The following is a 27,968-nucleotide window of genomic DNA, read 5'->3' as shown; positions in this document are numbered from 1 at the left end:
TAGGCTGCAAAGTTTTAGTAAGACCCTTCCATCTGTGGCTTATTTCTTTTGCTCATACATTAAGACATTATCACACAGTCTTTTGATTAAGGGATTGACAGTCTCTGTCTCCTTAGCCCTGAAAGACTATGAAAAATTCATTTCTGCTCTTTGGAGGGTTTGAACTTGTGTCTCTACATTCCTGCCTAAACAGTTTCAAAAAATGTCAAATGTCTTCAGGAAAAGACAATGATGAGTTTGTGGCAGACCCCTCCCTCCAGCTAGACTTTTGTCCACTAAACACTGTGAAACCCTGGGACATTTAGCTTTGTCTTTTAGAAGCTTCTGGCACAACTCTCTAGTCTCCCATACCACCTCAGCATTCAGCTAATCTGTGGAAAATAGGCCATTACGGATATTTCAGAGTCCTTTAGTTTCCAACTGATTGTGCTAACCCTCACCAATACAACTGACAAATGCTTGCTGGAGTCTCTTTCATTTAGTCAAAGTCCTTCTAGAAGCCTAGGCCAAGTTAGACTGACTTCAGTTCCATGCCTAAAATCTACAGAATGTTTTCAAAACTCATCAGCATACCTAGGAAGGGCTCTTTCTGGTCTGGAATTTTAATTTGAGTTATTTTTTTATTGCTTCAACAGATCTCCAATGTATTTTAAAACATGATTTTTGCAACTTGTCATTTTTTTTTTCTAATTGTAGTAGAGGCTTTTAGAACTAAGTAACTTTCTTGTGGACATTTTGCTGCTGCTTCTTCTAATTATTATTTTTGAGACAGAGTCTCACTCTGTAGCCCAGGCTGGAGTGCAGTGGCTCAATCATAGCTCACTGCAGCCCGTCTCCTGTGCTCAAGCAATCCTCCTGCCCTCAGCCTCAGTAGTACAGACTGCAGGCACGCATCACCAAGCCTGGCTAAATTTTTTTTTTTTTTTTTTTTTTTCAGTAGAAAGGAAGTCTCACTATGTTGCCCAGGCCGGTCTGGAACTCTTTAGCTCAAGCAATCTTCCTGTCTTGGCCTCCCAAAATGCTGAGATTACAGGTGTGAACTATTGCACCTGGCCAGTTTACCATGACTTACAAAAATAGTTGTTTAAATAGGAAAACAAAATATCTTTGACTATTTAATTGTTTTGCATTGAAAATGTTAGCAGCAGAATGAGAGGTTTTCATTTCTTCCTAACCTGTGCTTCACTTCTTCAAAGATAGAGTGTTAAATTATTTCAGTAAATTGAGTTTTTGGGGTGAGTATACAGTTAGGCTTCAGAATTGGTGATCTACCCACTAGTGGATGTGCCTGTTTGATAATACTTCAGTATACTGATCCTTTCCCTCTCATAGCCTTTAAAACAACTTGAAAATATTAAGCTCCAATGTAAGATTTATCTTTGAGAAATTGTGTGCAGAGTAATGGTTTTCGGTTTTTTACATTGTGCAACTCAAGAAAGCAATTATTTTATATGCAACTAACTTTATATAAAGTATATTTAATGTTGGCTATGAGTTAGTCAATAAATAATAATTATCAAGACCTTTTTCTTGCTTTGCAGAAGAAGGGCTTAACAAAAAAAGCGTATATTCTCTTTCCATCAGTATTTTCCAGTCTGGTTTGATGACCACAGATTTTGAAAAGTCCAATTTTTAGGAAAACTAAATAAATGCTAGGAATTTCAATAACGGGCATTAACACAGATCATTCCTGTCAGATTACACTGCTTTAGATAAATTCCAGTTTATCAACAGAATAGCTATTTAGAGGTGTTAGAGGACTACTTTGGAAACAGCTTCACTAACTCATAATTAGTTTATTGCCTAATGTTTATATTTTACAATTCATGAGATGCTGAACTCAGACAAAGTTTGGCAAGTAAAGTAATATACTGATATCATCTGGCGGGGAAAAAAGCTGGTAAGGTCATTTTAATGAAAGAATAGGATGACTGAGCAATATTGTGTAATCTAAAGTTTCGTCTACATAGTTTATTATATTTGGGCTATCAACTCTATCCTAATGCTGTTTTGATTTTAAAATTTATTTTTATCATTTGGGACACAGTCTCGCTCTGTCATCTAGGCTGGAGTGCAGTGGTGTGATCACGGTTCACTACAGTCTCAACTTCCTGGACTCCAGCGATCCTCCCACCTCTGCCTCCTGAGTAGCCGGGATGACCAGCGCATGCCACCATGCCTGGCTAATTTTTGTATTTTTGGTAGAGATGGGGTTTCACCATGTTGCCCAGGTTGGTCTCAAACTCCTGAGCTCAGAGTCTTGCTCTGTCACCCAGGCTGGAGTGCCATGGTGCGATCTTGGCTCACTGCAACCTCCGCCTCCCTGGCTCAAGCAATTCTCCTGCCTCAGCCTCCCAAGTAGCTGGGATTACAGGCGCGTGCCACCACGCCTGTCTAATTTCTGTATTTTTAGTAGAGACGGGGTTTCTCCATGTTGGCCAGGCTGGTCTCGAACTCTAACCTCAGGTGGTCTATTTGCCTCAGGTTCCCAAAGTGCTGGTATTACAGTCATGAGCTACTGTGCCTGGCTTAATTGGCACTCTTATAGTCAAGGGATTTCATGACCCAAGTTATTTATTCTTTAAAATGTAATTATAATTTCCTGACTGCCCAATTGCGTAAGTTAAAATGTAATATATATTTTCCCACACTATGATCACATATTCACAGAATTATAGAATCACATGATTTAAGAGCTGAATTGTACCTTGGAGATTATCCCGTAAACTTCAATTTATAGTTTATCAGTCTGAGGCCTAGAAAAGACCAGGCACCGTGGCTCATGCCTATAATCCCAGCACTTTGGGAAGCCTAGGCAGGTGGATCACCTGAGGTCAGGGGTTTGAGACTAACCTGACCAACCTGTCTCTACTAAAAATACAAAATTCGCCGGACATGGTGGCGCACGCCTGTAATCCCAGCTACTTTCGAGCCTGAGGCAGGAGAATCGCTTGAACCTGGGAGGCAGAGGTTGCAGTGAGCCGAGATCGTGCCATTGCACTCCAGCCTGGGCAATAAGAGTGAAACTCCATTTCAAAAGGCCTAGAAATGCTAATTGAACCATTCAAAACCACAAGCCCTGGCTGGGTTCTAATTTATGCATTTTTTAAAAAATGAAAAACACAAATATTTTCCTCTATATCATCTTGATACATGTTTCATCTTGATACATGTTTTAGAAATATGTATCATTTTAATAGAAATAAATTTGTGGACTTTTTAGAATATATACAATTGATATGTTCTTGAAAAAATGGCTTTAAAGCTGTTTTAGAAATACAATCTTATTTCGCATTTAGGACCACAACAGGATTAAAACAATGAGAAAGATGTTTAGTATTAACTCTTTAAGGGACATTTTAGTTTTCTGATAAAGTCATAATAGTGTGGCAAATAATTCATAGTATAGTGAACTGGCCTTATGTTTTGAGTGTGTGTATTTAATCCATCTTTTGAGAATTAAATTTAGGACTAGATTTTTTGTGCTACCAGAGTCTGTATATATTTTTCACACAAAAAATGGGGTTGTTCTGTAACCAAAAACTGTATAATACGATCTCAGCTAAGCCTTATTTCTTTTATTACTTTACTGTGCCTCTTAATGGTACTTTTAAGGCAGGAAGTGTGTTATAAGAGTAAAGTCTTGGCAGTGATGGTAAAAGTAGGTTAAATATAGAAATGTTTTCCTTTTCTCTGCTGTTACGGAGAAGAGAATGGTAACTGATATTAGCAGGGGTGGTTCTTTCCCTGCTTGGAGGCTGTAAGGAAAGGATCAATTCCATGCCTCTCTTCTTGGCTTGTTCATAGCCATCTTCTTCCTATGTCTTTTTCACATCATCTTACTTCTATGGCTGTCTCTGTCCAAATTTCACCTTTTGATAAGGACATCAGTCATACTGGATTAGGGGCTCACCCTATTGCAGTGTGAGCTCATCTTAACTAATTATTTCTGCAATGACTATATTCCCAAGTAAGATCATCTTCCGAGATACAGGGTGTTAGTCAGGACTTCAACATAGAAAGTTGGTGGGAGGAACACAATTCAACGTATAATCCTTAGGTGAGCCAAGCATCTACTCTTAGCTTACCCTGTGGTCCTTTGCCTCTTCTAGGCATCAATTACTGGGAAGTGATCAAAACACCTTTCTGGGTCAAGCACGGTGGCTCATACCTATAATCCCAGCACTTTGGGAGGCTGAGGCAGGCGGATCACCTGAGGTCAGGAGTTTGAGACCAGCCTGGCCAACATGGTGAAACCCCATCTCTACTAAAAATACAAAAATTAGCTGGGCATGGTGGCACGTGCCTGTGATCCCAGCTACTCAGGAGGCTGAGGTAGGAGAATCACTTGAACCCTGGAGGCGGAGGTTGCAGTGAGCCGAGGTTGAGCCACTACACTCCAAAAAAAAAAAAACCTTTATGAAAAATAGTACCCCAAATCCAATCAATTGCTAGTTTAAGTGATGGAATAGAAAGAAAAGAGATCTAAGAATCATTCTTAGAAAACAGAAGTGCTAAAATAGAATGTAAAATTCAGTTAGTGGCTCTGATTTTGGATGTGAATAAATTCACTATTTGCATTACAGTGACATTTAAAAAAGCAGGTTGTGAAACCATCTTATTAAATTATACAAATAATGCAAAATTCCTCAAGTGAAGTAAAACTTTAGTGAACATTAAAAAGCTGATTAACTTGTAGTGAGAGATTATTAATGTAAATAAGTGACTCACATCTATTACCATTGCCCCTCTGACTAGTTTCGGACTCACAGAAAAGAATGAACACAGTGAATTGATTTCTAACTTTACCTCATTTATACCATGCCATCAACACTGCTATCTAATGTGGAAACCTAATTATTTCATTTTCCCCGGTTTTCCACTGGGGAGATAAAGACTAAATTCCTCTATAAGCTGCAGGTTGAGTATCATCATCATTAAGTTCCTGTAATACAGAACTACTACTAGTTGATCCCCAAACAAGCAAGGCTCTCTCAAAGGCCTTTCTGTTTTTTGTTTCCCTCTGCTTGACGTTCTCCAATCCACCTCTACTCAAATGCTACTTTCATAGAAGGGTTTTCCTACTTCCCTACACAGTCTTTAGGTGACTGTCTTATGCTCTCATTAATGAACAATTTTAACTAATGTGGTACTGTTTCCTATTTTTGTCCCTCTAAATTTTTGAGGTCACAGGCTACGACTTTTCATCTTTGTATCTCGACTGCCAAGCTCAATGCTTGGCATATTCAATACACAGTTCTTGAATAAAGGCCCAGTTTTTATATAAGCACAGCTTACTTTATGCCATAATTTAAAAAAAATCTAAACATAAACTTAAAAATACGTTTTAAAAGTGTAATGCATTAGTGATCTCACTGCTAATTGCTATTTGAATAAAGTACTATGAATTACTTGGTTAATTTGGATTTTTGGGTGCTTTTATAACACCCTTGTAACTAATTTTGTAGGTATTACAACTTAAGGCAGAAAAGAGAATGTTATAAACTAAGGTTTATGATTAACAAAATTCTGGGACCCTTAAATAAAAGGAAATACATTTTTTTCTGTTTGAAAAACTGCCACTTTATTTTTTTGTGGTAAAACATACATAACATAAAAGTTACCATTTTACCCATTCCTAAGTGTACAATTCACTGGCATTAAGTACATTCACAATGTTGGACAACCATTATCCATTTCCCAGGAAAATACATTTTTTTAAGATCTCATTTTTATTAGTAAACCTAGATAAACAACTGCTGGTTTTCAAATACTATTATGACAACCATATACAAACCAAAGAGCATAGTCTTAACAGGTGCCAACGAACTTACTGAAAAATTAAGACAAAATATTTAAACTTCTTGAAACAGTCACGCAACCTATATTCCAATAATGGGGGGAATCCCTCAAAACTAAATACCACAGAAATAGCACACCAGGATGTCAATTAAAGTCCTCTACCTTGGGAAAAGCAGCTTGTGACGCTGGTAAGCAGTAAGGTAAGGTAGCTTTGGCGCGCTCTCCCTATACTAACACGGAGGTTCTTAACCCGGGCTTGGAGGAGCCTGTAACGTGGCTGTATGCCGTTTGGAGAATATACGCAATTGGGGGTGGGATAGGGAGCATGCATTGCTTTTATGCGATTCTCAATTTTTAAAAACTATCACACTAGTAGGACGAGACAGTGAATGCCCAGGTGAAGGCCAGGCCAGCCAAAGACAGGGCAGCCGCCGGCTCCGAGCTCCCGGCGCAGCGCTGCAGGGTGCGGCTAGGGGGCCGAGACGCTCGGGGCTTGGAATTCCGGACCCGGTAGGAGGGGGCGGGGCCGGGGGAGAAGGCGCCGCCTCCGCCCCTTCGGGACCCGGAGGGTGCCCTTGTTTACCTCCCAGTATTTGTCACACGAGACAAAGAGGGAAGGAAGGAGGAGCCTTCTGAGGGAAACTCCCTCGGCGGGAAGCACCTTACTTTCAGAACGTTTTGTAACACCCTACGGGACGCGGGAACGGTTCCCTCCCGGCCCCCCGCGCCCTTTCCGAGGTTCCCTGCCTTGACTTCCCCGAGTTCTACGACAACCTCAGCGACAGCGGGAGGAGCTGGGCAATCGGTTTTGCAGGGCAAACTCCAGGCTCTCCTCATTTATTATTCTCTGGGCGGCGCACGGGAGACCCTGCAGGGCAACAGAGCAGAGCGACTACAGCTCCCAGGAACCAACGCTGCAGGGCTGAGCCGAGGCGGGGGACAGACAGGACCTAAATGGTAGTCGGAGGAAGGGCAAGGCAGACCTCTTCTGTTACCTTAGCGCCAGCAAACCCAGCCGCCGCCGTCGCCGTCGCCAAGCCAGGAGACCAACCCCCAGTCTCCCGACTAAGTATTTTTAAATCTGGCGGGGCTTTCCTTCCCGAGCCAACCACTCCCACCGTTTACAGCCCCAACCAGTCAGCGTGAGGCCCGCCATTTTTCAAACCCTCTTCCCGCCACCAATCAGGATCGAGCAGTACATTCCTCTCCTGACCGGTTCTAACGGGTCTGGGAGTTAACGACCTGGGCGACCCACCGAACCTGCTAGGCTGGGGCGTGGAGGGCGGGTCTGGTAAGACACTGACCAATCGTTAGCCTCCGTGGCAAGGGGGCGGGGACTATCTGGGTTTGAATAATCGTCAGAACCAATCAGATTAGTGGGGATGTGGCCCGTGGCCTAGCTCGTCAAGTTGCCGTGGCGCGGAGAACTCTGCAAAACAAGAGGCTGAGGATTGCGTTAGAGATAAACCAGTTCACGCCGGAGCCGCGTGAGGGAAGCGTCGCCGTTGGGTCCGGCCGCTCTGCGGGACTCTGAGGAAAAGCTCGCACCAGGCAAGAATACCCTCCAATACCCTCGGGTTCGTGGACCTGCCTTTCCCCATTCCCTCAGAGCCTCTACTCGGTCTCGGCGCAGTGGCTCTCGGTGTCTGACCCGGCGAGCGGCATTTGGGGTGCGGGCCGGCGAGGGCTGGGTCTGTGGAGGGCCGGCGGGCAGTCGGAGGAGGCGGAAACTGCCCCTGACCGGGCCCGGTTCTGGGAGTTTTCAATGTCGGTCACGAGGTGATTAGCGGTTAAGTGAGGCTCGCGACGTGGGAGCCGGGGGACATTTCTGTCAGGAAAGGCGTTTTGAGGGCGCTTGCGGAGTCACCGGACTCGGTGAAGGGCGGGCGGCGGCGTCTCGGGCCCCGGGAGCCACTTGCTGGGCTGAGCCGCGGCCGCTTGGGCCGGGAGGAGGAGGAGGGTGTGCGCCGGGGCGCGGGCGGGGGCGCGGGCGGCCGCCCTCGGGAGGACGCCCTCGGGAGGAGGGGGGCGCGGGCAGGGCGGGAGCGGATTTGGGCGGGAAGCGGAGCCCCGCCAGCGCCCGCCCTGGCAGCTGCGGGCTCCGCGCCGACCCTCCGGCTTCCCCTCTCCCCCCTCGGCCCCGTCAGGTGGACGCGGATCTGTCACCATGGGTAAAGGAGACCCCAACAAGCCGCGGGGCAAAATGTCCTCGTACGCCTTCTTCGTGCAGACCTGCCGGGAAGAGCACAAGAAGAAACACCCGGACTCTTCCGTCAATTTCGCGGAATTCTCCAAGAAGTGTTCGGAGAGATGGAAGGTGAGGCAGGAGAGGGACGGCGCTCAGGGGGTGCAGGTGTGGTTTTCGGCTAGAAGGGCCTTAGGCAGGTAGTAGGCAACTCACGAGCTTCAACTTTGCCACCCCAGTGACTCATCTGAATATCTTAAGAGTTCCAGGCAGACGATTTTAGGTTTTTACTTATATAAGACTTCGAAAGCAAAATGCTGTTAAGGAAAATGTGGTCCTTAAAGATGATCTTGTCGTCTTTGGATGTTTATAGGTAACAATTTTGCTGTATTTTTGGCTCTTATTTTATGTCCACAGACCATGTCTGCAAAGGAGAAGTCGAAGTTTGAAGATATGGCAAAAAGTGACAAAGCTCGCTATGACAGGGAGATGAAAAATTACGTTCCTCCCAAAGGTGACAAGAAAGGGAAGAAAAAGGATCCCAATGCTCCTAAAAGGCCACCGTAAGTTTAAAATAACCCAAATTGCTCGTTGGATTTTTCCTTCAGTTTATTAAACTCTGTTGCTTCCTTTCAGATCTGCCTTCTTCCTGTTTTGCTCTGAACATCGCCCAAAGATCAAAAGTGAACACCCTGGCCTATCCATTGGGGATACTGCAAAGAAATTGGGTGAAATGTGGTCTGAGCAGTCAGCCAAAGATAAACAACCATATGAACAGAAAGCAGCTAAGCTAAAGGAGAAATATGAAAAGGTACAGTGTCATCTTTTTTAAAGCCGTGGATAAGACTAGGTATAGGTAATAACTGCAGAAAACTTGGGAAATTTAGTTAATCTTGTATTAATGGTTGTCAGCTATGTTTTGAAAAGGCCTAATGAAAATTGTACACTTCAACACAAGGTAATTGAAACCTTCCTTTTGACTGAAACCAGTGTTTGTAGCACTAGTATATTCCTGCAGACAGACTTGTAGTTACTTGTAGTTACTGTATAGTCTGTTTTTTTTTTTTTTTTTTTTAAAGCAGAGAGTCAAATTGTTTTATGTAGATATATATAAAATGTGAAGGTACAGCAGGGACTATGGTACTGTGTGTGAGGTAAAAGGGTATTGGTAGTGAAAGTACTGATACTGCTGTATGGCAACCCTTGCCATTTTACGCCATTAACTTGTTAAAGCCTAGTGGGATAAGTGCTCTAAAAACTTAGACTGGTTACCTTTTTAGACAGTTATTAGGGTTATTGGTCAATCATCTTAGATTGTTTACAACTAAGTGGTTTTTCACAGTTGAGTAATGACACCGGATGCTTTATTTTTTTGACAATATTTCAGGATATTGCTGCATATCGTGCCAAGGGCAAAAGTGAAGCAGGAAAGAAGGGCCCTGGCAGGCCAACAGGCTCAAAGAAGAAGAACGAACCAGAAGATGAGGAGGAGGAGGAAGAAGAAGATGAAGATGAGGAGGAAGAGGATGAAGATGAAGAATAAATGGCTATCCTTTAATGATGCGTGTGGAATGTGTGTGTGTGCTCAGGCAATTGTTTTGCTAAGAATGTGAATTCAAGTGCAGCTCAATACTAGCTTCAGTATAAAAACTGTACAGATTTTTGTATAGCTGATAAGATTCTCTGTAGAGAAAATACTTTTGAAAAATGCAGGTTGTAGCTTTTTGACGGGCTACTCATACAGTTAGATTTTACAGCTTCTGATGTTGAATGTTCCTAAATATTTAATGGTTTTTTTAATTTCTTGTGTATGGTAGCACAGCAAACTTGTAGGAATTAGTATCAATAGTAAATTTTGGGTTTTTTAGGATGTTGCATTTTGTTTTTTTAAAAAAAATTTTGTAATAAAATTATGTATATTATTTCTATTGTCTTTGTCTTAATATGCTAAGTTAATTTTCACTTTAAAAAAGCCATTTGAAGACCAGAGCTATGTTGATTTTTTTCGGTATTTCTGCCTAGTAGTTCTTAGACACAGTTGACCTAGTAAAATGTTTGAGAATTAAAAGAAAACCAAACATGCTCATATTTGCAAAATGTTCTTTAAAAGTTACATGTTGAATTCAGTGAACTTTATAAGAATTTATGCAGTTTTACAGAATGTTAAGTTTTATACTTGACATTTCTGTTTATTAGCTAAATTGTTCCTCAGGTGTGTGTATATATATATACATATATATATACACACATATATGTATATACATATATATATGTATATGGAGTCTCACTCTGTTGCCCAGGCTGGAGTGCAGTGGCATGATCCCAGCTCACTGCAACCTCCGCCTCCCGGGTTCAAGCGATTCTTCTGCCTCAGCCTCCCTGGTAGCTGGGGCTACAGCCATGTGCCACCAAGCCCAGCTAATTTGTATTTTTAGTAGAGAGGGTTTCACCATGTTGGTGAGGCTGGTCTGGAACTGACCTCAAATGATCTGCCCACCTCAGCCTCCCAAAGTGTTGGGATTAACAGGTGTGAGCCACCACGCCTGTCCCAGTATATTGTTTAACAAGTTTATTTTGGGTGAAAAATTCTCTTTAATGGGAAGAAGAGGGGCTAGAATGTGAATTCATATCTAAAAGGACAAACTGAAACAAAATTCAATAACAAGATTAAGTTTTCTGCTATTAAGTTGAGCTATTTCAAGATAGAATACCGGATTAGGTTTTGAGTTGCAGTAGTCGCTCCTTATCTGTGGGGTATAAGACCTACAGTGGATGCCTGAAAGAGCCAAGAGTATTGAAGCCTTGTTTTTTCCTATACATACACAACTGTGATAAAGTTTAATTTATAAGTTAGGCACAGTAAGATTAACAGCAATAATGAGAACATTTATAACTAGTAAGTTATGTGAATGTGGTCTGAAAATACTGTACTGTGGGAAAGTGAAGCCATGGTAAGGGAGGATTACTGTATATCTTCATTTTGGTCTTAAGCTTTAGAATTATGGGTAACTAAGAAGCCGTTTGAGATGGTTATATTCCATGACTAATTTAAACTTACCTGGGAATTGTATTATTTACGGGGAAGGCAGTTATTTTAAAAATGCTTGTTTAAGGAAGCAGTTGCTGTATTTGAATTAAGATAACTTTCATTAAAGATTATTAGTGAAGGTTGGCCATCTGGTTGGCTACGTGCTTATAGAAGTAAGCTATTTGTTGACAATTTTAGAGTTAAATTTGACAATCTTGGTTACCTACCAAACTTTAAAATAGAAGTCAGGATTTCTGTTACCCAACCATGGGAGCTTTGGTTGTCTCATGTCATATTTGGTAAGATAATTCTCTGTTAAATAGTGGGGTATTAGAACAAATGGACTTAAGTAAAATCTTCAATCATCTTTATGATTGCCCTCTATTAATTATATTCTGAGTGGGAGAGGCCTCCCAAAGCCATGAAAGAATTGATAAATTGGCCTACATAAAAATAAGAAATCTTACATTCAGACTCGGGGCTTTCATTTATCATAAGATGAAAACTAATTTTCAGTGTTTCCTGGTGGTAGATGACTTAATATGCTAAAACATTTGGGGTAATCTATTTTAGATACTACCTATGTCTGAGACCCAGTTCCCTACCTCTATCAAATGCTGGCAGTATGAACTTTACCTACTTCACAGTGTTTTAATGGTCGAAGTGTTATTTTAAAGTAGTAACTACTGCATAAAGGATATCGAATAAGAGTTTCTAAAACTGAAATAGAGTAAGTTTGTTTATTTAAGAATTTCTAAATAAATTAGATCCAAGAGGCAGACCTGTTGGGTTCCTTGTCACCTTTCTTTTTGGGAGTCTGTGACTTCTTTCATTCTCTTTTCCATAAAATATACTTTTAAGTTTCTAAGCTAAGAACCATTCTTTTAATCAAGAGTTCCTCCAGAATGAACTCAGGATTTGAGATGGGTCCTTCCTGGCTCATGTTTGATATTCTTGTAAGTGTGGATCAAAATTCCCCAAATTCTCAATAATCAAGACCAGGTGACTTCAAGGAGTGAACATATTGGAAAGCACTAAAATGAGGGCAAGAATTAGATCTCACACCAGCCACTACTTGGAAGTGTGTTTGTGAAACCTGTTTTCTTTTTAAAAATAGATCATATCTTAATAGTTCAGAATGTAAAAGGATATGTAATAGTTTATACTCTTCCTTGATTCTGCTACCCTGTCCCAGGAGGCAACACCAACAATGCAATAATCTATCCTTTAAGAAAGACATAGGTGTAAAAAATATATATGTGTGTATATGTTACAGTGTTACATAGAAGCTTCCTATATACAAGTGTATTCATCTTATCATTTTGGAGATTGTTTTCAGTACCACAGAGCAACAGAGCTGCCATTTTCCTTTAAATAGCTATCTGTATGGTATCCCTTTGAATAGATCATAATTTAACCAGTTCCCTAAGGATAATAGGATAATTATGGGTTTTGTTTTGTTTTTGTTTTATATACATTATTTTTTTTTTTTTTTTTGAGACGGAGTTTCGCTGTGTCATCCAGGCTGGAGTGCAGTGGCACATCTCGGCTCACTGCAAGCTCCGCCTCCCGGGTTCATGCCATTCTCCTGCTGCAGCCTCCCAAGTATCTGGGACTACAGGCGCCCGCCACCACGCCTGGCTAATTTTTTCTATTTTTAGTTAGAGAACACTTGCTGGGTATGGTGGCTCATGCCTATAATCCCAGCACTTTGGGAGTGTGAGGTGGGAGGCTCACTTGAGCCCAGGAGTTTGAGACTAATCTAGGCAACATAGACCTTGTTTCTACCAAAAATACAAAAATTAGCTGGGCATGGTGGTGCACGCCTGTGGTCCCGGCTATTTAGGAGGCTGACGTGGATCACTTGAGCCTGGGATGTCTAGGCTATAATGAGCGGTGATCATGCCATTGCACTCCAGCCTGGGCAACAGACCAAGACTTGGTCTGAAAAAAACGAAACCATTTGATGTCACATGTGAAAAAAGACCTACAAGTGAAGTAGCTGGGCCAAAAGACATGCACATTTAAAAATGTGCTAACTATACTAGCTAAAACCTGTACTTAATATATGCCAGAAACTGCTCTGGTGCTGTTAATGGAGCCTGCTAAACAAAACTGCTTCTCAACAATAGAAGTTGTACTACGCTATGGAGTAGCAATGAAATGTCTTGGAGTGCCTGTTTCCTCATCTCAGCAACATAATAGTTCTCAAACTTCTTAGTCTTTGTTATTCTGATATAGATAAAATGTTTTCTATTATGAGTTTAGTTTTTTTTTTTATGTTTAACAGCCATTTGTGGGGCTGAGTGCAGTGGCTCATGCCTGTAATCCCAGCACTTTAGGAGGCCGAAGCAGGCGGATCACTTGAGGTCAGGAGTTCAAAACCAGCCTGGCCAACATGGTGAAACCCCGTCTCTACTAAAAAATACAAAAACATTAGCCGGGTGTGGTGACGGGCACCTGTAATCCCAGCCACTTGGGAGGCTGAGGCAGGAGAATCACTTGAACCCGGGAGGCGGAGGTTGCAGTGAGTAGAGATCACGCCACTACACTCCAGCCTGGGCGACAAGAGCAAGACTCCATCTCAAAAAAAAAAAAAAAAAAAAAAAAGCCATTTGTATTCTTTCCTGTGGTCCTTTCTCACTGGTCTTTTTATTAATACTTTTTGGGAATACTATATATTAAGGAAAATGACCCTTTTGACTTTATGATGCTTTTTTCATGCAGAGATTTCTTTATGTAGGCAAATTTAGCAATTCTTTCACTAAAACTTTTCTAGTGAGGTCCTTCCCACTCAAAGATCATAAAAGACTATAAAAATAAGTATCCTTTGGTTTCTTTTTTTAAATTTTTGATTACATCTTTGATCCTTCTGGAATTAATGTTGGTGCAAGGACTGAGGTAGGGGCTCACATTTCCTTCCCGATGTCAGCCACTACTTTTGGTCTTTTAATCTATAAAAGCAGGGCACTGGGTTAGAATTTCCTAAATTCTCTTATATATCAAACAAAGCACTCACTGCAAACTTGATCAATAGAGGAAAGTATGCTTTTTTTGTATTTTACCTTTTACCAGTTTCACTTACTGTAAATCATAAGGTTGTCTTACATAGTAGAAAAATAGCATTATCTTAAACCTGGCTTTTTATTACTAAATATATCACTAAAAATGCTTTACAAAGCAGTAATGATTTTATTTCTTGGGGAATAAAATCAAGAAAGCTAAAGGAGCTGCTATGCCACTGTGTAAGATCTAGTCCTTTAAAAATGAAATTTCATACCTCACCATGTTTGGATTAGTTCTTCATGAGATTCCTGTTGGAGACTGACAGTTTTAGAGAAAGGCGGAGTATTTATTGACATTAGGAAATGCCAAGACCTATAGAGACTAGCCAGGGAAAAGGACTGGATGTGGTGAAGTGAAGAACATTTCGAAAGTAAGCTCTGTGAGGGCAGTAAAATTTTCACTCTTGTATACTGCTTTGTCTCTAATGCAAGAAACAGTGTTCTATGCATGTTTGTAAATATACAAATACTCAGGTTAAAGGGGATAGCCACTGTTTAGCTCAGTCCTGTTGCTAGATGGAAATGTGAATATAGGCTTCCCAGATCTCTCAAATTTTCAAGTGGAACTAGAACTCGTGAATTCTGAATTTTAAATACAGTATTGGCAATGAATTCCAATTTTGGGGTCAAAACATGTCTATAGGTAAGATTCTGCCCAAAGGTCACCAGTTTGCCACTTCTATAAATTAAATAGTATAAGTGTAATAATTTTTACTTGAGTCAGGTCCAAGGTTAATAGAAGTTTATATATGCCTTACAGCTAACCATTGTTTTTATAGGTCAGAAACCCTTCTTGCCCTGATTGGAAACTCAACTTACCCTGCAGCAAAGGTAAATAAAAATGTTTCAATTGAACTTCATTGGCTCCTGGGCCTTTATTCTTCAAGAGTTAACAGTGCAGACTTCTGGTGATCCTCATCCTAGGTGTTACCACATCTATAGAATAGTAACTCAGGAGTGCAATAGACTGTCGCATTAAAAGGAAAGAAAAATAACTTTTCAGCATTATGTAGCACTAAATTTTGGAACTGGAAATGGCCTTTATATCATCTAGTCTTTCATTAGAAAAGCAGGACAATCAACTTGGACATTGTCCTCGGGCAGATAAGAGATAGTAAAATACCATAATCCATTCATATTTGTGTAATTCTTTGATTCTCCAAATTTTTTCCAAAAAATATTAATGGCTTATACAAAGAAAAACAAGAACAAAATATACAAAGAAAAAAACAAGGTTATGAAAGAAATTAAAAGCAAGGTAGTGAATCATGGATTTGAATAGGGCTCTGTTTTTCTTACTGGTTTTGTAACAGACAACTCATGTAACATTTCGGTTTCCTCATCTGTAAAATTTGAATGTTTTTGAGGATTAAATAAAGTAATACATTTAAGACACTTATCCTGGTGGCAAGAAATAGTAAATGCTCGATAAATATTAGCTAAAAGTATATATGCCGATATACATGGGTTAATACAGATACTACGATGGAGTATTAGATAAAGTTCTAGCTCACTGCAGCCTTCACCTTCCAGACTCAAGCGATTCTTCTGCCTCAGCCTCTCAAGCAGCTGGGACCACAGATGTGTGCCACCACACATGGCTATGTTGCCCAGGCAGGTCTTAAACTCCTGGACTCAAGCAATCCTCTCCCCTTGGCCTCCCAAAGTGCTGCGATTACAGGTGTGTGAGCCACTGTTCCAGCCCTGAGGTTCTTGATAGTCTAGGTAGAGAGGAAAATTAAAGAAGTTATGTGGAAAACATACATTCTTTAGGAGAGTTTTTCCTGGCACCAAATAAATATTCATCCCACAGAGTTAGAGGGATATTGAGTACTGGACTTGATTATGTCCTTGACCCCAATACTAAATTTGTGAACTTGGACAAGTTATTTAACCTATCATGTATAAATGTATTAACATACTGTATGTTTACTTTTAGTCACTTTTGAGATTGATAAAAAGTGCTGAATAAAGTGTTTTGGGAAGTGCCTTTTTCATTCAATCCTGTACACCTAAAACTTGTTTATAACAACTAGTTTATTCATATTCATCTCTGTAATATTCCATTGTGTGATTATATCACAATTCATCCTTTCTCCTGTCGATGGGCATTTAGGTTGCTTCCAGGGTTTTTGCTATTGCAAATGGCTGTGGTATAAAAATTCCTGTATAGCTCTCCTGACACTCAGGCGTACTTCCCCTCCAATAACCTGGATTGTAGATTCTAGCTGTTTCAGCAGCCGGAAACCTCCACTCTGCCTCCTCAGTTCAGCAATACCACCATTCTGAGCCGCATTCCTTGCACCATGATTGGGAATGTCCTCCCAAGGAGACAGACATGGTGAACCTGGGATTCACCTTGTGTATTTCCTTTCTTTTAGATATCAGTCTGCTTTGACTAGTATCCAATTCCTGAAAACAGTTGCTTCATATATTTTGTCCAGTATTAACTGTTGTTTGGGGTAGCAAGATAAGTCCACTTAAAATTATAGCCGGAAGTGGAAGTCTATTCATCCCTATTTTCTATTCAAATATGTAGTTTTGTTTCGGTTAGTTAATTCTTAATACAGCTGTGGTTTATTTGCTCATACCAAAAGCCCAAGAGAAATTTCATTTAAAGGTAATTTGAAGGATACAATATCTTAGATATTCTTCAAGATGCACTTATCACATCACAGTTTCATAATGCTCAACACTTCTTAAAAAGTGCTTTCACATGGAATAATTTTCACATACCTAAACTATTGGCCTGTTAGGTATCTGGCTCTCTGGTGAGGTACTTGTCATGTTTTCCATTGAATTATATATGGATTTTTTTCCCAATTATGTCCAGAAATGAAATATATTCCAAGATCCCTATGAGAAACTTAAAGAAATAAAGAAACTCCCATTTATTCTAGTCTGGTGCTATGTCACTTTTTCAAATTTCTTAGCCTACTTCTACAGCAGCTAAGAATTGGGAGATATGACAATAGACAGGTCAGTTGAGAGAAAGTTTCCCAAATCAATACAGCCACTTACTTGAATCTGTTAGCAACTGTATCTTCTCTTGAGATGTGTTTTGTACCACAAGGTGCTATGGACTATTTCTAATTTCATTGTGGTAGGCTTCCCTTCTCTTCATTTTTCTCCACTTAACCTGATCTGTCAGGTTGTAAACAAATTTGATTTGAAGGCATGTTTGCTTCTAATAGGCAATTCTATAGTACAGCCAAGAAGGCAATTCTATATACAGCCAAGAAGGATATATGTTGCTGGGGTAATTTTTTATAATTAAAAAAGTATAAACTTAAAAAATTGGTATACATAGGCAAACAGGTAAAAATAAACCTTTGTTTCCTTCCAACAGATACATAAGCTCTGAGTATTCTAAGCATGTGTAACAGAATGCTAAGCAACAGTCAAGCACATACTCAACTAATAACTATGGTCTATAATATTTTAGATATTGTGTGTCTTGTAAATAGTAAAATCAAGTAATTCTTTCAAATGTGCAGTGTTTAGATTTGAAATGATTACAAGCACCAAAAAAACCCATGAATTAAAATACAATATTTTATTTTTTGTCACCTAAAAAACAAGCAACCCAGAATTAAGATATACATAAGTTTCTCAAATTTATCCTAATAAAATTTTGAATATTTATACAATTTCTACAGAAACATACAGTGTATCAAAATCTGCATAAATCAAATCTATAAAATGTGTAGAAATGCATAGTGATATTACCAACTTACAAAGCAAGGATATGGGAATTATTTCCAAAGCAGCCTACAGTAGAAAATAGTCATTATGGCAGCAGCTTCTGATGTTTTTGTTTGGTAGGTTTTCTGATTTCAATATATAGAATCATATTCATAGAGTATCTTCTTTTAACGAATTGCACAAAGTACCCATTTAAAATTTACATGCACAGTTCATTGCCACCTTTCTTAGGCCTATGCATAGTTAATAAGGTTATAATCTACTCAACATGGAAAATGGAACCTATTTGCAAACACACAAGTAATTAAAGTACCAATTCTCTCTTAGTTTCTTTTTTTATAGTTGGTTTATTTTGCAATTATAAATGTTAAACATCCCTAGAGATGAAGGTTAAAATGGCTGATCACAGATCAGTAGCAAAATACAAATTGACAATTCAAAATTATAAATAAAACTCTGTTGAGGATGTTTAACTTTGACTCTCCAAATTTAAGAGCTAAGCTTGGAAGAAACAAATTTATAGGTTATATTTCCCTCTTAAATTAAAAAACAAACTTCCTCTGGCAGTAGTTTGTGAATTCCTTTCATTGTAATGATACCATGATTACAGGATCAAAAATGCTTAACTTACTTGCCATTCTGCTCACATCATCACAGTTTTTTTTTTTTTTTTTAAGCACTCAATGTAGGCATTTTAATCTTCTGGATAACAGAGTATCTTTTGAGAAATTAAAATCGAATTGACCATTTGCAATATTTGGTTTTCCTAATAGGTACTGTCTTAGTAAATGTTTAAATCCAAACAAATCTTCTGTTCACCGGAAAAATACTAATAAAAATACACTTTCTAAAAAGAAATTAAGAAACACTAGGGAACACCTAATGTAACAGAAAGTAGTTCACGTTTGTTAATAAACTGTATTTTTAAATAGTCGTTTGTTTTTAAATTTTAAAAACGTGCAGATAATGTCATTTGGATGAAAATATAAATGAAACATCAGTTCACTCTTGGCTTCACAGGTTGCACAGCTTAGGTTATAATGCACACAAGTTTTATAAGGCCTAATCTAACAAGGGCTTGGAAAGTCTTACCTCAGTCAGAATGAACCTTTGATGTGTTTATAACGGTGTTTTGTTGTTTTTGTCACCCTCGCTTTCAAGGGATAACAATAACAACTGATAATAGTTTTCTGTATTGGCAGGTATTGGAGAAAAGTAAATCCCAAATGTCAGTGGACAATTTTTCTCTAGTTGGAAGACTCTGCAATCCTAGAAGTAGGTATGGACAGAGGGCACTGGGAATGCCAGTAGGTAAGGGAGTGAATGCTACACAACTTCCAACCCTATGGGACAGCCTTGGGATGTTCCATATTGTCATTTCTTTTTCAAATCATACAAAGTTCAACTTTATAGCAAATGGCAGCACATAAATTCATTTCTGAGTAGTAAAAGTATTCCCCATACAGGTGACAAGTCCATCATTACCATCCTATAAATTTCATCACAAGCTCTTGAAATATATACTGAGAAATGAAAGAGGCACTAAATGTGTTGAAATTCACCTTTCAAAAAAGCAGCATGACTGTGAAGGAAGGCCACCTTGGCTAATAACCTGTGGCAGTGCTTCAAAAAGATGTAAAATTAAATAAAGACACAACAGGTTGATAATCACCAAGTTATATATGAAAGTCTGGCTACTCCAACCTTTTTTCAAGTGTGTTAAAAATAAAAATCAAACTGCCTTTCAGACCCCTGAGTGTAATCCCAAAGAAGACAACATGCTTTAACTCTGTCTAATAAAACAGAGCTAAAGGCACAAATTACCAACATCATCTTAAAACACAACAAAAAGATGTAAACATCTACAAAGTTTAAGGTAAAAGCAGTCTTGTAAACAGTAACTGCAGATGATAATGTTATTGTAAAATCACAGTTTATCAATGTCCTTCAAACTGATCAGGAGGTTCCAGGTTTGGAGCTATACAGAGTTAATAACAATAGTTGCAGCAGGTTTCAGGCGGTTTTCAGTCCTGTATAAATTTACTTGTCAGTAGGTAGGTTATTGGTTTATTTTTTTCTCTCTAAACACTATGGATGTTATTCATTTCCCATTTTTGAGTCGTTTTACTGGAGTCACAATTGGAGATGAATACTTGATGCAGGACCTCTGAGCGATCTAAACACTTTCCTGAAGGAATATGAGTAAATCTGTGCAGGTTCTGGAAAACACAGTAAGAAAAAAGTTTCAAATTTGGACCCTTGATATCACTGACGTCAGAAATCATCACTTGACTTTCATGAGGAGACAGTTTAAGGAAATGGAAAAGCTTATCGACCACACCTCAGACTTTGGATTTCTCTTGATTGTCAGTTTTCTGGATTTCTCTTGATTGTCAGTTTTCTAAGTCCTAAGATCTTTCATTGTTAAGTCAAAATATACTGCTGGTATCTCACACTCAATGTATACAAACCTAAATTCATTATCTGCCCCTCCAAATCTATGTCTCTTGTTCCTATCCTGGCTAATGACAATCCCAGCTCTCTAGTCCTTAGGAAATACTGCACTTTCCCTCATTCACTCACATACCAGTCACTAAGGATGGATATGTGCAATGTCTCTGGTTTATATTCCTTCCCATCGCCACTGCAGATGCCCTGGTTTGGCCCTCACCGCATGCTGTAGGTTTCTTCAATATAGCTCACAGCTTCTCAAAGTCTGGTCCTCAGACTATCCAGGATTGGGTCTGTAAGGCCGAAACTATTTTCATCATAATACGAAGACACCATTGCCTTTTCACTTTAGCAACATTTATACTGATAGTGCAAAAGCAATGGTGAGTAAAACTGACGGTGCCTTAGCATGAATCAAACTATGCTAGTACCTGTAGTTGTATTGCTCATGGCCACACACAGTTGAAAAGTAAATGCCGGTTTCACTTAAGGATGTCACTGATGAAGGAGCAAAACATTCATTTTATTCAGTCTTGACCCCTCAGTATACTTAAAAAAAATTCTATGAGATGAAGTGGGAAGTACGTATCAAGTACTTCCATATAATGAGGTACAATGCTCAAGGATATCAGCCTACACTGGAAATAACTTTTAAGAAACTACCGCTTAATTATTAAGTTGTGGTGTACAATAAAAAAACAGCCACAATTATATGAAAGGCTATTAAATTACTCCCTCTCTTTACAAACTGTATGCTTGTGTGGGGCTGGGTTTCCCTCACATACTTGAGCGAAAACAACATTTCGGATCAGACCAAATGAAGCAGGAGTATGAGAATCCATCTGTCTTCTTCTATTAAACCAGACATTAAAGAGATTTGCAAAAATACAGAATTCCATTCTTCTCACTATTTTTTGTGGGTAAACATAGTTATTTTTCATTAAAAATGTCATTTATATTAATGTTTAATAAGTATATTATTATTACTTTTAGATGAATTAATAATATAAAAACTTTACAAATTTCTCAGACACTTTCCAGTTCTGGAAATATTGCTAGTGATAACCTATATAAACAAAAGCAATTTGGGGGTGGGGGAGCTCAATAATTTTTAAGAGTGTAAAGGGAATCCAGAGGACAGAAAGTTTGAGAACTGCTGCTCAAGCTGATCTCGTTGCTTCATCAGTCCATACCTCACGTTTCCAGAATTATTTTCCTAAAAGTAGCCATTGTTTTCCATCACTACCTTCCTCAAATAAGGTCTATCCCTCTCCAAAACTTAAAAAATGAAGTTCGGTGCTCTTTCCTCCAAAGCACAATTGAGGGATACCAAATGAAATACAATTCTTTGAATTTTCTACATGTTTTCATGCCACATCTTTGCTCATCCAGTCTTTCTTATTTACTTTCCATGGAAAGCCTTTTTACACTTCAGGACTTGTGCAATGACACTTCCTCTATGAAACTCCTCAGCAGTAATTCCTCCCATGAATCACTCTTTTCTGTCCTATGGCATTTTGCTTATCTCTATTTTTGCATTTCTTTCTTCTCTGCCATTCTATAATAGCGTGCTTTAGCTGTATTTTTGAACTCCCCTACAGTCTAACATATTATTGGTCCCCAAGTGAATGTTCAGTAATATCTAACACACAAATGTATATTCAGTGCTGCGTCTTTAAAATACCTAAAACATGTTATGTGTCATTTTTTGTTCAATTACTTCTTGATGTAGTTTCTGGTGTGTTAGCCCTCTTTTACTATTTTGCTAATATTGTTCTCACTGACCCCTACTATTTATTGCTATTATATATCCTTTTTCTTTGTGAAAATAAATGCTCCACTCTTTAAGGTTTATGCTATTCTTCTCCTTCCTAACTTGTTATAAGAAACAAAATCATCAATTGATACGTGCTTATCACTTCCTGGAAATTATCTGTAAATGACAGTAACAGGGAATGTTAAGCTAGGTCATATCATTATTACATAGCAAACAAGTCCTTGCTTGCATGACAGATGGGATATGATAACAAATACTGGGTGAGTAAATAAAATGGAGGGTTGACAGATTTTTTTAGTGTGAGGCAGCTTTCCCCACTTTTTGTTTAATAATAAGTTGATTTATGTTAGCCAAATCTAGAATTTGAAAACTATACATAAATCTATTAATATGTTGTAATCCTCAACTTGCCACAGAGCTTTAAATACTCACAGCTGAAACACAAAGCTACCCCAGCAGTGTCACGTGAATAACTAAATTTGACCATTAAAGCAAGCAATTAGCTACATTTATCCCACTGTATTTAGCACACAACAATGATAAAGACGTTATGAAAGCCTAGATTTCAAGTTTTATTTGTTTGTCTCTATCTCCACCTGCTGGACAATATCAAATATTAACCAAATTTTTTAATAGTATAAATATATTTAAGTATATTTTACTTTAATGAATGATTCATTTAGATTTCAAAAATCAGATTTTGATGAGAGCAATGGTGATGACTGGCCTCACAGAACACTGACTTTCTTGTATTACTAAAATGAACAGTGCTCTTTATAGACATCATCGTGGCCTCATTACATGACAATATTGTAAGAGAGAACAAAAGTGATGCCTCATTATAGAACGAGTCATCCAGTGCTCAGGAAAACCTATGCAAGGGACTAAATGAGAGGAAAATGCAAGTGAATTTGAATGCAGGTTTTAAGATTTATTTATCTAAATCCCACATGCTAGATGTTATTGCAAATGAAAAGCATATAATATTTCAGAAGTTAAAATGCAAAATACCTTGAAGTACTGCCATTCCTTAAATTCATTTAGATTACAGTGTGTAATCATAACTTTTGATCCATCAGCTCCCTTTGTCAAACACTGGTCATACTGCATGAGTTGATTTGCTTCATTGATTCTGAAAAGCTGTAAAAGGAAAAGAGAGAATTAAGTAACAGAGGCACCTTCCCTGCTGATGTGCATTTGAAAAGAAAGAAACTTAACTCCTATAATTAAATTGAATGACTAACTTATTTTTCCATAATTTTTCTGTTTAGAACTGTAAGTCCACAGACAAATTATATTTATTTTGATGTTAGTGAAGATCCTTATTAACACTGAAATCATTAAGTTCTTTAGTCTCTAAGATACCAAATGGGTCACTAACACAAATTTATTAAGTACCAACGATGTGAGAAAATGAAAAAGCAAAAACATACCCACATAAGTAAGAGAATATATATTAGTGAAATATACATTACTGGCAGTAACACTCTATTTGCAAAAAGATGAGGATTAGTGAGCAATACTTGCAAAAAATTGTTAGGGAGTTAGGCTTACATAGTTATGGTAGTGACAAATATATACTCCCACAGGAATATATTTTAATCCCTTATATTAGACATTAATTCTAGATTCTGACTGCTTATGTGAAAACCAGTACTGCTATTATTCCCATCATTTAAGTGAATGTTTTAACACTGTCAATTTTTTTACAGAATGTTCTACTTTATCAAAACAAACAAAATTATCAAATCGAAAACCAAAGTACAAAGATCACTCTGTGATCAATAAACCTGATGGCCCTCAATACGGAACAACTTAAACACAAAAGTAAGGTGGTTTACCTGATTCCCTCCCATCCTGTGGCAGGGTCCTAGTTCAACAAAGCCTCCATTTGTTTTTCCCATGCTATCAATGCAGTAAGCAGTTTCAAAGCCTCTGATCTAAAAAAATGAACAAAGACGCAAAAAGCAGGCAACAGTTTAGTTTTTGATGAACTCTGGCATCAGAATTTAACATTTCATGTTAAATATTACATTTTACAGGGAAAATCTGGGTATGTGTAGTGACAGGTTATTACTGGATTGTCAATCTTTACATAGTTTTGAAATAACTTATGGTCTTGAAGTCAACACTGGAATGGGTTCTTTCTCTAAGAGCAAAGGACTATATATTTCCATAAAATACCACAGAGAAAAAAAAAGTTACCATTAATTGCAATTTCAGAATCACAGTAATTCATGTGAATGAGAAGCAAATAGAGGAAAGCAACCTAACCACAGTGGTAATAAACACTGGCCTGGCCCTAGATATCTAGAACAGACTGGATTTGTAAGGGACCTCTCCCAGATGGCTATGCAGCACTTTTGGTAGCTGCCTGTAGGGGTCTAGGGTGCATAGGCCATGCATGGCACATGACCAGGCAGTGAGGCTTTTCTCTATAAACGTAGATGAAAAGCAAACACAGGTTTCCATCTTTGGAATGTACATTTTGTATGAAAATAACTATTTTTGGAAAAGCCATATATTTCTCTGAATTATAAATCGCTATACTATTTGGATAAAATGTTTTATTCTTGCATTCAGTCAGCAAATACGGACTGTGCACCTATAATGATAACAGGTTTTGAGGATATGAAGAGGTGCAAGTCATGGTCCTCACCGCCTGTAAAGAGACAGAGGGGTAGTGGGCCAGTCAGGACAGAGGTGTGAATGTGCAGAGAAGAGCTGCTCACCCTGCCTGGAGGAGCTCCAAAGACTGCCCCAAGAGACACCTTTAAAACAGGTAGGGGTTTACCCTGGAATGTTAAGGAAATGCCGAGAAATGAAGTATAAAGTGCAGATGTCAGAATGGGAAGAGGTTAAACTGAAGATATACTTGGGAGTGAGACAGTAAAAGGAGGACAGAAAATTCCATTCATTCATTCATGTATTTATTCAATCATCAAATATTAAGTATTTGATGTGTGCCAGGCATGTTGTAGGCTCTGAAACACTAGTGAACAAAATAAAGACACCTACCCCAGTAATGGGCATGCCACAGTGAATGTGGGCTCCCTGCCTCCATTCACTCTGGGAATGTAAGGGAAAAAAGACAGAATATAAGTTAAAAAACATAGTAGACAATTTGTCTGTTATGGCAAAAGGTGATAAGTGTGGTGAAAAAGAGGAAAAGAAAAGGAAGTTAGGGTGGGAGCTAGGGCGTTGGGAAGTAACAAGGTGGACCTCACTGAGAAGTGGTAGGTCAGCAGACTTGAAGGAGGTGTGAGAGCTGGCCATGCATGCGTGTATCTGCAGGGAAGCATTCCTGGCAGAGGGAACAGCACAGGCAAGCACATGCCTGGAGGGAGTCTGAGGACCAGTAAGGACATGGGGCTGGAGTGGAGTGGGGAGAGCAGTAGCAGGTGAGGCCAGAGAGGAATGGGGACAGATGTTGTGGATCTTGGAGACTACCAGAAAGGACTTTGTCTTCACTCACAGGTGAAGGTGCAGGGTTTCTAGCAGAAGAAGGACATGATTTGCCTTTATTTTAAAACAGTCACTCTGACTGCTGTATTTGAAATAGGCTGTAGGAGAGTCAACAAGTTAGTCTCAGTGAGAGATGATGGTGGCTTAGACCAGGCAACAAGGGATCAGATTCTGGAACTAGATATGAAGTGCGAGACAAATACAGGATTCATAGAAGACTCCAAAGTTTTTGGTCGAGAAATCAGCAAAGATGGGTTGGGGGGAGGAGACAGGAAGTTCAATTTAGGCTATGTCGAGTTTGAAATGCCTGTTACACATTCAAGTCCTGATGTTAAGCATACAGTTGTATATACTTGTCTGAGTCCTCAGAGAGAGATCTGTGTGTTGAAAGGCTTATGGTCTAGTTGGAGTTAAACATAATTTGCTGTAATAGGACAGGTAAAATAAGAGTATAGGGAAAAAGTATATTAAAGCAAGAAGTAGAGAGAGAGCAGCATGAGTGTCCTCTGTTGGTTTTTCCTTCTATTCCTGAACTCTAAATGCTGGCGTTTCTGACGGATGGGTCTAGTCTTCTCTTCTCTATCTGTATTTTCTCCCTCGGGGACCTCATTCAGTCCCATGAAACGACCTACCTGCTGATGGCCCCAAATGCACATCTCCAGAGTGGCCGGCCTCTCTTCTGGACTTTGGCATCATACAACCTACAATCTATGATCAGTAGGCCTTAATGGCTCTACCTGGACACCTAGCAGGTACTTCACATGCCCAGAACACCAACAGAAGCCTTGCCCCCTCCATTCACTCCCCTACTATCTTCCCAATCTCAGCAGCCACCTAATCAGCTACTCAAAACAATCTCGATGTCATTCTGGCCCTTATCCCTTCACACACCAACCCATAAGGAATCCACTCCCAGACGAACTATGCTTCCGCAGTTGGTCAGCTTCCCTTCATCTCCACTCTCTGATTGGCTGACTCTTTATCATTCAGATCTGAGAGCAAATGTCACCTCCTCAGAGAGGCTTTCCTTACCCTGTCCTTAAGTCCTCTTGACAGTATTATGTGTCATTATCATTTATCACCATCTGTCATTATCATTTTTGTTTTCTCAGACTTTTTTGGTCTCTCTCCCCAGGTAGCAGGCCAGTTCCCTGAGAAAAAGGACTTTGCTTCTCTGGTTTTCTGTCTAGAAGAGTGACTGGCACATAGTAGGCCCTCAACCAATATTTGCTGAACATAATTAAGCAGAGGGATGTAGACTTGAACGTTCATGGCAGGTTTAGTGTACCTGTGAGGCATACAGCGGGGCTGCAGGGAGCAATCAGAAGTGAGTCTGAAGACAAGTTTGAATAAACAAAGAAATGACAATGTCTGATTGTCAAAGTGCTTTTGTCTGATTTTAATTATTTTTAATTCATTTGAAAAGCATTGTTGGAGTATCTACTGTATATGGGTCCCTGCATCAGTCCACCTGGACACAAGTGATCAAGGTCCTGAAGCACCCAGACTGGTTGGGAGATAGGTGATTTTGGGTGTTGTGAGAACCCCTGGAAAGAACATAGAACTGCATTTTTTTGATGAAGTGGGGAATAATAAGAAGGGCTTTTCAGTATTGGTGATCTCTAAGTTGAGAGCAGTAAGATAAATTGAAATTAGTTAAGGAAGGGAGTTGGAGTAAGAGGCATGGAGGCGCCAGGAGCTGGAGTGAAGAATGGATGTCTTGCAGGCTAGGGGGCCAATGAGCAAAGGCTGCCAGGAGACAGCATGGTGGCCAGCTGGTCTGGCAGCTGTAGCTGTTTAGTGGAAAGGTGGTAGATCCTATCAGACAGTTTTTACCCCAACTTTTCCCCAAGAATACTTCCCACTTACATATTTCCACCTCTCTCTGCCTTCTCCCAAACTCAGTCTACAAACACATACATTTTGAGATGTGACTACTTACTTCTCCCCAGTCAACATTTTTGGGTGGCAAAGGGTAGTGTGAGGTGATATCATAAGCTATTTCTTCCATGAACCACTTAAAACTTTTGCAGTTGTGATCTTCTCGAAATTTTTTCAGCTCCGATATATCCCCATATGGTAATGCCTGCGATTCAGGACGACTAGCATAGAAGTAGTCTTTATATTCATCCCACCAAACCTCCACAACTCTAACATAATTCTGTAAAAAAAAAATATATATATATATATATCGTTATAAAAATACAAATGTCATATCATAAACAGCCTATATTAGACACATGAAAATGGCCTACATATAACAAATTCATTTCAACAGGACCTGGCATTTAATTAAACAACAAATGCAAGTTAATGACTCTAATATGTCATCTGCCAAGGATTAAAATATCATGTATATTTAAGTAAAAAGTATTGTACAAAACCTGATATCCCTGAGCTGGAAGATCATATATGCTGAGATAATGTATTCTATTCTGCTAAAGGAAGAATAAATTGAATCTCAGAGAGAGTTTATGAGAGCCCGGCTGG

The 27,968-nt window shown here is 39.1% G+C and overlaps 2 protein-coding genes across 4 annotated transcripts in view; one reads left to right on the top strand and one right to left on the bottom strand.

Annotated features, from left to right (window-relative positions):
• Nucleotides 1-7,187: 7,187 nt before the first annotated feature.
• Nucleotides 7,188-9,909, top strand: HMGB2 (high mobility group box 2). 2 transcript variants are annotated; one of them, XM_004040632.5, is made up of 5 exons: nucleotides 7,188-7,353; nucleotides 7,950-8,119; nucleotides 8,405-8,550; nucleotides 8,624-8,798; nucleotides 9,375-9,909. In XM_004040632.5, the coding sequence occupies exons 2-5, from the start codon at nucleotides 7,970-7,972 to the stop codon at nucleotides 9,528-9,530; spliced, it is 627 nt and encodes a 208-aa protein (XP_004040680.1). In that variant the 5' UTR covers nucleotides 7,188-7,353; nucleotides 7,950-7,969; the 3' UTR covers nucleotides 9,531-9,909. The 2 variants fall into 2 exon arrangements, with proteins under 2 accessions (XP_004040680.1, XP_063561716.1); XM_063705646.1 differs by having other exon boundaries at nucleotides 7,198-7,379.
• A 7,708-nt stretch (nucleotides 9,910-17,617) lies between these two features.
• GALNT7 (polypeptide N-acetylgalactosaminyltransferase 7) overlaps nucleotides 17,618-27,968 on the bottom strand; it is a 155,822-nt gene continuing 145,471 nt past the window's right edge. For both annotated transcript variants that reach the window (XM_031010019.3, XM_031010020.3), the window contains exons 9-12: nucleotides 27,421-27,639; nucleotides 23,855-23,953; nucleotides 23,025-23,153; nucleotides 17,618-20,004 (exon numbers count right to left, since the gene is read on the bottom strand). In XM_031010019.3, the coding sequence (XP_030865879.1) occupies nucleotides 19,867-20,004; nucleotides 23,025-23,153; nucleotides 23,855-23,953; nucleotides 27,421-27,639 (585 nt within the window). In that variant the 3' untranslated portion in view covers nucleotides 17,618-19,866. The remainder of the gene's footprint in view (nucleotides 20,005-23,024; nucleotides 23,154-23,854; nucleotides 23,954-27,420; nucleotides 27,640-27,968) is intronic.

Source organism: Gorilla gorilla, chromosome 3, assembly GCF_029281585.2.
Source record: "Gorilla gorilla gorilla isolate KB3781 chromosome 3, NHGRI_mGorGor1-v2.1_pri, whole genome shotgun sequence".
Classification (NCBI taxonomy): Eukaryota; Metazoa; Chordata; class Mammalia; order Primates; family Hominidae; genus Gorilla; species Gorilla gorilla.
The sequence above is the reverse complement of the archived record's forward strand: the minus strand, read 5'-3'. Positions and strand labels throughout refer to the sequence as shown.

Coding starts and splice junctions, on each gene's coding strand:
- HMGB2 (XM_004040632.5), top strand. CDS start 7,970: ATGGGTAAAGGAGACCCCAACAAGCCGCGGGGCAAAATGTCCTCGTAC. Junction 8,551..8,623: donor AATGCTCCTAAAAGGCCACC/GTAAGTTTAAAA, acceptor GCTTCCTTTCAG/ATCTGCCTTCTTCCTGTTTT. Junction 8,799..9,374: donor TAAAGGAGAAATATGAAAAG/GTACAGTGTCAT, acceptor ACAATATTTCAG/GATATTGCTGCATATCGTGC.